General features: G+C 51.0%; 1 protein-coding gene across 1 annotated transcript; it reads left to right on the top strand.

Annotated features, from left to right (window-relative positions):
- Positions 1–1,787: 1,787 nt before the first annotated feature.
- LOC146570728 (uncharacterized) lies at positions 1,788–3,460 on the top strand. The gene is made up of 2 exons (XM_085279497.1): positions 1,788–2,900; positions 3,071–3,460. The coding sequence occupies exons 1-2, from the start codon at positions 1,788–1,790 to the stop codon at positions 3,458–3,460; spliced, it is 1,503 nt and encodes a 500-aa protein (XP_085135623.1).
- Positions 3,461–10,176: the final 6,716 nt, after the last annotated feature.

Genomic DNA, 10,176 nt, shown 5'->3' with positions numbered 1-10,176 from the left:
CTATTTCAATTCTGCTTCTCCCCAAAAATAATTTCATATAACCATTTATATATGTGTTTTCTACTCAATAATCTAATTGTTAGTTAGTTTCTCTCTTTATTTTTTACATTTTTTTTACCTCTTTATTGTGATGTGGTGGACATTCCTAAACCTCCATGAATTCAGCCTTCAATCCAATTTTAGCTCATATGCATTGGTTAGCACCGTTGCCGCACAGCAAGAAGGTCCCGAGTTCAATTCCACCATCAGGCCGGGGTCTTTCTGTGTGGAGTTTGCATGTTCTCCCTGTGTTTGCGTGGGTTCTCTCCGGGTACTCCGGCTTCCTCCCACCGTCCAAAGACATGCAACTTGTGGGGATAGGTTAATTGGATAATACAAATTGCCACTAGGTGTGAATGTGCGAGTGAATGTGAGTGTGAATGGTTGTCTGTCCCTATGTGTTAGCCCTGCGACAGACTGGCGACCTGTCCAGGGTGTACCCTGCCTCTCGCCCTATGACAGCTGGGATAGGCTCCAGCGCCCCCCGCGACCCTCAAAAGGATAAGCGGAAGCGAATGGATGGATGGATGGATGCATTCACTATATGGTGTCCAGGTTCACCTCTCACTGTTCTCAGTTTCCTGTGGGGCCTCGCAGATCAACACAGGCCCAAATCAGCATGCATGTTGCATCACGTGCTTTCTTACATGCTGCTGCTGGAGTCGTCAGTGTTATAGTTCAGTCTTTTTGCCTGCTGTTAATTCTTCAAGTACACGGTGTTCTGTCTGTCTTCTGTCTTCATCAGGAGATTGACTGTCCTTTAAGCTTCTTCTCAGGATAAGGAGACAATGAGAGGTGAAGCTGTCAAATTTTAAGCCAAAGCCTGTTTTCCTCCCAATTCTGTTAATCTATGATTTTGCCGCTGTACTCACGTTTTCAGGTTGAGAAGAGTCCACCTGTATTGACACACTAAAACATTCAATTAATATCCTTTTCATTTCTTCTCTTAAGGCATCCATTAGCTTCATCTGCCTAGATTTTAACTCGTCTCTCTCTCTCTGGGTGCACACTTCACACACCAGCCAGTTTCCTTTTATGGGCATGCAAAGTTCCTGTCACACACACTGCTTCCTGTCACACACACACAGCCACACAGACTCATATTTTTCTGTTTCTCTCTTTCCTGTTTCTACAGGCTAATCGAACTCTTGTTTTGTTTTGTTTTTTTTGTATTTACAGTCTATAAACCTTCTGTAATTCTGCTAAGTCTTGATCTAAAAACAATGCACCCTTATTTCACGCACACACACTTTTAAATATACTAAGCTCTTTGGTTTTGTAAGCATTCACATCACAGTCTTCAGCGTGCTCAGCAGAGCTCTTTCAGACATCAGGATAATTAACAATTTTCCACACATCACCATTCTTTCAGCTCAGTTTTGTAACATCATCCATGCAATACTTTCATAATCGTCTCACACACACACCGCCTTTTCTCTCAAAACAATGTGCATCTTTAATCATTCATCCAAATAACAATTTTACACTTCACTTATACATTCACACATTTATATATAACAAAAGACACTGTGGCGGAGGTGTGGTCCGGGGCGCGGCTGCAGGGGAGGAGTGGTGCAGTGAGCTCAACGGGGCGGTGCTGGTAAGAACAGCTGATGGCGATTTTGGACTGATGGTGGTTTTCCTTTCCTTTATATAGTGAGGTGGAGAGGAGCGGAGGAGAGAGACGCTGGGGAAACCGACCGCTGTCAGACGGTGTTCTGTTGTGATTCAGTGCACACTCTTAATAAATGTGGGACTTGATGACAACGACCTGTGTGTGGGTGTATCTGTGCCTAGCGTGTGTCACAAGTGGTGCCGAAACCCAGGAGCCTGCCGGTGTGGGGATGTTCGACCCGCAGGCTGCGCCGCCCGCCCAGCCTTTGCAGTTTTTGGCGCAGGTGGTGGCGAAGATGAGCCACGACCATGCGGCAGCCCAGCGGGCTCACCTGGCTGCGCTGCAGGAGCAGACGGACCGGCAGACTCTGGTTCTGGAGCGGCTGGTTGGCGCCGCTGCCCCGCCGAAGCCCCCACCGCTGTCGGTGGCGGTGCCCCGGATGGGGGACGGGGACGACCCCCAGGTTTTTCTGGAGACTTTTCGTGCCACGGCGGAGGCCTGCCAGTGGCCGCAGGTGGAGTGGGCTCCGCGTTTGCTTCCTCTGCTGTCGGGGGAGGCTCGGACGGCGGCCCTGAGTCTGCCGCCGGCTTCGAGGGGCAGCTTCCAGGACGTGAGCCGGGCGGTGGTGGACAGGTTGGGGCTCACCGCTGAAGATCATCGCCGGCGGTTCCGGGCCTGTCGGCTGGCCGTGGCGGATCGGCCGTTTGCTTGGGCCCGGAAGCTGCATGACGCGGCCGTATGCTGGCTGCAGCCGGGATCGTCAGAGGGCAAGACGCTGCTGGTGGACAAAGTGGTGCTGGAGCAGTTCGTGGAGGGGCTGCCTGCGGAGACGGCGAGATGGGTCAGGTGCCACCGTCCCGCGAGTCTGGAGGTGGCGGTTACGTTGGCGGAGGACCACCTTACCGCTAGAGCGGGGGAGCCCGGGGACAGCGGCCGGAGGCCGAACAGACAAGCCCCGGTGCCGGCACCGAGGCGCCGGGTGCCTGCGCCAGGGCAGGCAGAGCGGACGCTGGCGTTGAGCCCCACTAATCCTTTTGCTGCGTTTGTGCCTTCCCAGGGATCGGACCTGAGCAGTGCCGCCCCTGAGCCACGGAGAGCAGCACAGACGCCGGGGCAGGAGTGCTGGAAGTGCGGACAGCCGGGACACCTGAGGAGGGACTGTCCTTTGATGGAGGTGGGGCAGGTGTTCCGCGTTGCCGGTGCTCCAGCACCCTCTCCCGGTCTGGGAGGGACATACAGCATTCCGGTAAGGACTCGAGGGGGTATACGCCATGCTTTGGTGGACACGGGCTGCACGCAGACCCTCGTGCACCAAAGCTTGGTCGCCCCGGGGCATTGCTGGAGGCAGAATGGGTGGTGGTGAGGTGTGTGCATGGTGATGTTCACAGGTATCCCATAATGCCGCTGTTATTAAAGTATAAGGGCAAAACGCATAGAGTAACGGCTGCGGTTAGCCCGCGCCTGTCGCATCCCCTAATTCTGGGTACGAATTGGCCGGGGTTTCATCATCTGTTGGGACAGTATGCGGGGGTGCGGTCACGACCGCTAGTAGCATGTAGTGTCTGCGCGGCGCTCAGTGGTGACGCGGGGTCGTCCGACACTGACTCTGGGGAGGGGGAGACGGCGGGTCCTTCACAGGTAGCCCTGCCGGCTCCGGAAGTTCCCCCCACGGGTGATTTCCCACTGGAACAGTCTCGTGACGATACCCTACGCTCAGCCTTTGACCAAGTGATTGAGATTGATGGTCACGTGGTGCGCCCCGAACCCACGCTTCATTTTATTGAAAGACAGGTTATATCGAGTTAGTCGTGATGGAGGGGACACACACCCAGCTGTTGGTGCCGCAGGGCCGCCGGGAAACGATTTTCCAGGCGGCTCATTATAACCCCATGGCAGGGCATATGGGATACAAAAAAACTCTGGAGCGAATAACGGCCCGATTTTATTGGCCGGGCATCCGAGCGGATGTGCGCCGCTGGTGCGCGTCCTGCCCGGACTGCCAACTTGTTAATCAGCCGGCTATACCAAAAGCGCCTTTGCATCCGCTTCCACTCATAGAGGTCCCGTTCGAGCGCGTTGGCATGGACCTCATCGGGCCGTTTCACCGGAGTGCACGCGGCTACCGCTTTGTATTAGTCCTGGTGGATTATGCAACGCGGTACCCGGAAGCAGTCCCGCTGCGCACCATCTCAAAGAGTGTGGCGCAGGCACTGTTTCAGGTCATCTCCCGAGTCGGAATCCCGAAAGAGATACTGACTGACCAGGGCACGTCGTTTATGTCTCGTACACTGCGGGAACTGTAGGAATTACTGGGCATTAAATCTATTCGGACCAGCGTCTACCACCATCAGACGGACGGGCTGGTGGAGCGGCTGAATAAGACCTTAAAGTCCATGATTCGTAAGTTCATTAACGAGGATGAACGCAATTGGGATCACTGGCTAGACCCTCTGTTATTCGCAGTGCGGGAGGTGCCCCAGGCCTCCACGGGATTTTCTCCCTTTGAACTGCTGTTTGGCAGGAGGCCACGTGGGGTGCTCGACCTGATTAAAGAAAGCTGGGAGGACGGTCCGAGCCCCGCCAAGAATGAGATTCAGTACGTGTTGGACCTGAGAGCAAAACTCCACACTTTGGGGAGGTTGTCACGGGAGAATTTGCTCCAGGCTCAGCAGCGTCAGCAATGCCTGTATGACAGAGGGGCTAGACTCAGGCAATTTTCACCGGGAGACAAAGTGCTTGTATTACTCCCTTCTTCTAGCTCAAAGTTGCTCGCCAAGTGGCAAGGACCCTTTGTGGTCACACGGCGAGTCGGGGACGTTGACTATGAGGTCGCTCGGTCGGACAGGGGAGGGGCCACGCAGATTTATCACCTCAATCTCCTTAAAGCGTGGAGAGAGGTTGAAACCGCTTCTCTGGTGAGCCTGGTTAAGGAGAGAGATGAGTTGGGGCTGGAGGTGCCAAATTCCATCATCCCCGCCTCCCTCCCTTGTGATGACCATCTCACACAGGCCCAGAGAGCGGACGTTGTCGCGTTACAACAGCGTTTTGCTGACGTGTTCTCCCCCCTGCCTGGCCGGACGTCTCTCATTGAGCATCATTTTGTAACGCAGCCTGGCGTGACGGTGCGTTCACGGCCCTACAGGCTTCCTGAGCATAAACGGCAAATCGTGCAGAGGGAATTGGCTGAAATGCTGAGAATGGGAGTGATAGAAGAGTCGCACAGCGCCTGGTGTAGCCCCATCGTTCTGGTGGTGAAGAAGGATGGGTCTATACGGTTCTGTGTCGACTATCGCAAGGTGAATGAAGTGTCACGTTTTGATGCTTATCCCATGCCCCGGGTCGACGAGCTCCTGGATCGGCTGGGCACGGCCCGTTTTTTCACGACCCTGGATTTAACCAAGGGCTATTGGCAGATTCCCTTGTCTGCCGAGTCCAAGGAGAAAACGGCCTTCTCCACTCCGTACGGTTTGTACCAATTCGTTACGCTTCCGTTCGGCTTGTTCGGGGCCCCTGCCACCTTCCAGCGCCTCATGGACCGGGTGCTGCGCCCGCACGCTGCATATGCTGCTGCCTACTTGGATGACGTGATCATCCACAGCGACACCTGGGCGGAGCATGTGCAGCGGGTGGCCGCGGTCCTGGAGTCCCTGAGGCAGGCGGGGCTCACGGCCAACCCGAAGAAGTGTGCGGTTGGACGGAGGGAGGTACAGTATCTGGGGTACCACTTGGGGGGCGGGCAGGTGCGTCCACAGGTGGAAAAGACGGCGGCTATCGCATCCTGCCCGCGCCCCAAGACTAAAAAGGAGGTGAGACGGTTTCTGGGGCTGGCGGGTTACTATCGCCGGTTCGTGCCAGGGTTTGCGCAGCTGACCAGCCCCTTAACCGATCTTACCCGGAAGGGTGCTCCAGATCTGGTTCAGTGGACGGGGCCGTGCCAGGCGACGTTTGTGCAGGTGAAAAAGGCTCTCTGTGGGGAGCCGCTGCTTCACACCCCTAACTTTTCCCTCCCTTTTGTTCTGCAGACTGACGCCTCGAACAGAGGGTTGGGGGCCGTTTTGTCCCAGCAGGTGAGGGGGGCCGACCGTCCCGTTCTTTACATCAGCCGGAAGCTGGCAGAGCGCGAAAGATGGTACAGCACCGTGGAGGAGGAGTGCTTGGCTATTCGGTGGGCGGTCGACTCCCTTCGCTATTACCTCCTGGGGCGCTCATTCACCCTCTGCTCGGACCACGCCCCGCTACAGTGGCTCCACCGCATGAAGGATGCCAACGCCCAGATCACCCAGTGGTATCTGGCTTTGCAGCCTTTTAAGTTCAAGGTGGTCCATAGGCCGGGGGCGCAGATGGCGGTGGCCGATTTCCTCTCTCGCTCGCGGGGGGGGGGGGGGGGGGGGGGGAGTAGGTTCGGCCGGTGGGCTTCCCGGCCTCAGTTGGGCGGTGGGGGTGTGTGGCGGAGGTGTGGTCCGGGGCGCGGCTGCAGGGGAGGAGTGGTGCAGTGAGCTCAACGGGGCGGTGCTGGTAAGAACAGCTGATGGCGATTTTGGACTGATGGTGGTTTTCCTTTCCTTTATATAGTGAGGTGGAGAGGAGCGGAGGAGAGAGACGCTGGGGAAACCGACCGCTGTCAGACGGTGTTCTGTTGTGATTCAGTGCACACTCTTAATAAATGTGGGACTTGATGACAACGACCTGTGTGTGGGTGTATCTGTGCCTAGCGTGTGTCACAGACACTAACTGCCAAGATAAATTATTTCCATTACCATATCACATCTTCACTTCATCTTCAAAACCTTAGTACCGGTACACCTAACTTTTCGACCACTTTAAAAGCCTCTAAGGCCCAGGTTTGCCCACCCTGCTGGTCAATCACCCCGCTTCGGGAACGCCCTCTTCGATAGCGGTCAAATTTCTAGGCCCTAATTAATTTATAACCGCTTCCCGTGGCTCGACAGGAAGCTCCACCTCCAGCGTCTAAGTATCCCACATCGCCTTACAGCTTTACTTAAAGTTTACCTGTCAGTCACGTTAAATGGTCACGACTGGGGCCGCACCCCTGTCGGTCAAAAAGCGCAGTAAGGAAGTGGTCAATGACCACTTGGTTTTTAACGGGTTCACGAAGTCCTGCGGGTACCAACCCGAGCTAACTGGATGTGCCAGGGCTGACCGTGCATCCACGATCACCAGTCGCTGCCACACGCTGAGCAACCACGCTCCTAGGAATCTCTGTTCCCGTCCTAAGTAATTTAAATAATTCTGGAAGCATCACTGTGGACTCTAACCGCCAGTTTATTATCTGATGCTCGGGTCCCACCCTATAATCAATGTGGGAATAAAATTCCCTGACCAAATGTCCTAATCTAATCTCCTTTCTTGGCTGACGTAACACACACATAACACACCAACTTCAAACATACGTCACAACAACTTTTAACTTCACCCTAAAATTAATCACAATAAATGTTATCAAATATCCCCAAACTTATATTTATTTCTAATCACCCAAAATGATCATGGACATGTCACCTGAAATCTACTTAACAGATTTTATAATTTAGTTTAATTTCCACTACTGAGCCAATTTAACGGTAACAATCATCAATTCAGTGGTCAACTAATTTAGAATTCATCCAATGTGCACAATTTTCAACAGGCTTGCGCTTACCTCTTTTAGACTGGTCTGCTGTCCACCTCATATCAGATCGTACCTTAAGGTCCAAATTAGTCCCCTCAGCTGCACAAGAATCCGGGTCACGGCACCAAGTGTTAAATTCCGGATTCTTTAGGGCCAAGAAAGACACGGCTCAAAAGTGGTCTTTTTAAATGATCTTTATTTTACATATCCAGGATATGGAGACCTGAGCAAAAAACACTTTCTAGCTGCAAAAGCACGCTCTGCAAAAGCATGTAATTTCCTGTCAGCCTGCAACCTAGTTTTACACTGAAGTCTGGGCCTCTCATAAAACACACTAATCAGCATTCAGATTATATATTTTATTTCCTAACATTGCACACACAAGAAAATGAACAACCAGGGAAATGGCACTGGAAGACTTTGTTGTCATTCCTGCTTTTAACTGATTGACAAGCTCTAAGCAATCTGTAAATTATTGCTCCCTCACAGATATGGTTTTGTGTAAGAGCCCTTAAAATACAATGGACAGCTCAGCTTGCCTCCTTTCCTCACTTGCCGGGAGTCATTTCTGTAATTGCTATAACCTACACTCCTCTTTTTAATTTCTTCAAGTGCATCCACTGGACTTCCACTTGCTGATGGCATGTGTCCCACAGATATTCCTGCCAGTTCTGATCTTAAACAGGCATGCTGTATCAATATGGTCGTGTAAATCAAAGCAAGCCAGCACTTTCATCAGTCACAGGCTTTATCCTCACAAGGCCACCGTAACCCAAGAGATTAAAAAGCCACTGGCATAACTGATGTATATTACCAGTCTCTCTCTCCCTCTTTTTATTATTTCATTTTTTGGCTTTTATTCTTCAGGAGAATTCTTTTTTCTTGGTTAGTACAAATTATGTCTTGGCCATGTGTCTTCGGACTTTTCCTTCTTCCTTTCTTTCTAACTCTTGATGTTGTGCTAAAAAACACCCGTTTAGTAATGCCAGGCAGTTGTAATGTACAAAATATTAGCAAATTAGACAAAGTGGTATTTCAGTCTTATTTGTATCTGCCATTTAAAGTGGCTCAGTGGTTCATTATTATCATATCAGGTTGTCCAAAAGACTCCCTGAAAAGCCTGATCCACAAGGCTGCAGCGAGTGTACTGACAGGAGCTGGAAAGAGAGGATATTTCTCCCATATTGGCTTCCCTTTTTGTTGGTTCCCTTTGAAATCCAGAACCAAACTTCAAATCCTTCTCCTCACATACAAGGTCTTGAATAATCAGGCCCCATCTCAAGACCTCACAGTACCAATAGAATAGACTAGGCTGCTGGGGGCTTCCCATGATGCACTGAGTGTTCCTCCTTCACTCACCTTTTTTCACTCACTATGTATTTATACACCACTCTCCATTTAATTAGTTATTATTAAACTCAGTTATTAAAGACAAACTGTGTCTTTTGTTGTGTCTTCCTCCCTTCACCCCGGCGTCCGGGGTGCTGTTGGGATGCCCACGCCCACGGGCGTGGCTGCTAACCCCACACCTGCATCCCATCCCAGGCGATCACCAGGTGGACTATTTAATCCTGCCCTACCTGCTGCTCCACGCCAGTCCGTAGTCGCCTCTCAGCGGTAACGTACACCTGCGGGAAAAAACCCCTTATGACAAATTGTCCATTGGAACTGATTCTGTTTTACCCTGTGTACTCAGATCACAACTCGGCGTTTTTGCGAGCCACCTGCCTGTCCACCTGTCCGCCTGAGATTCGGAAGCACTATCAGCCTCGCCGTCTCGACCCTTTTGGAGCCCCCCCCTCTGGTTCACTCAGCCCGGCTACCTCCGTAAGACGTATACTCCACCTTCCCTCGTATGCTGCCTTTTTTCCGCACCCCAGTAATCTGTTTCTCTTTTTTGTTTTGCAGCTTCTCACAGCCCCGCTCTCGGCGTTCCCTGCGCAGTTCACCTCCCCAGTCCCTCGGTTTCTTCTGGTTCCATACGTTGTTTTTTCGGCTACCCTCACGGGACACCTTTAGTTATAATAAATTTGCTTTCTTTATTCCCTCCTACCCTGGTGTGTGTGTTCTGCTTCTGGGTCCAGCTTGCGCACGGAACTTCGGTTCATGACAGTTCCCCACTGTCACCAAGTGCTTGTCCTGAAGGGGTCATGTGTTTGTTGAAGTTTCTTTGTATTATTGCCCTACAATTTAAAGTTTGAATTGAATTGAGTGTGAATGCTTGTCTGTCTCTATTAGCCCTGCGGCAAACTGGTGACATATCAAGGGTGTGCCCTACCTTTTGCTCTATGACAGTTGCTACAGTCCCCCTGCAACCCCGAATTTGATAAGTGGCAGGAAATGGATAGATGGCATTTAAAGTGCTTATCTCAGTTGGCTGTTGCTGCTCTGTACACAAAGACATAATCTGCCCATCCCACCAGTTTTCTTCTGGTGTCAGATTTTATTTTAAATTTTTTAATGTAATCCTGCTTCATTGTGCAGAAACCCCATATTCTGATAAACTATACTGAATTTTTTTCCTCTAATGAAGGATATCCTTATTCGTTAAATTTCAGCTAAAGACAAAATTATTTGAATGTTATAAAGAAACATTTTTTTTCCATTTGTGAGTGTTACCCTAGCTATGCGTTGTGATTTCCCGCTAGACAAACTAAATAAATTAAGTCTTAAAACCATAATGATGAAAAAAAAAAATCATAAGATTTTTGTGTTGGTGTGTGTGTGTCTATTGTCAGTGTCACTGCTTTTCTTTTGTTTACCTTCCATTTACTTTTCATTAAGGAAGTGTCAAGCCTGTGATTGGAACTCCATTTAGCAAAACAAGACTCCTCCCAGGGGGAAGGAAATGGCATTAAGAAGGAAGTGTGCAAAACGCCTTTTAATGGTTTGT

The sequence above is a fragment of the Mchenga conophoros genome, linkage group LG7 (genome assembly GCF_057382185.1).
Source record: "Mchenga conophoros isolate Kocher_MC1m ecotype Shallow Benthic linkage group LG7, M_conophoros_male_GT1.1, whole genome shotgun sequence".
NCBI classification, from domain to species: domain Eukaryota; kingdom Metazoa; phylum Chordata; class Actinopteri; order Cichliformes; family Cichlidae; genus Mchenga; species Mchenga conophoros.
Note: the sequence above shows the minus strand (reverse complement) of the source record. Positions and strands in the feature narration are given on the sequence as shown.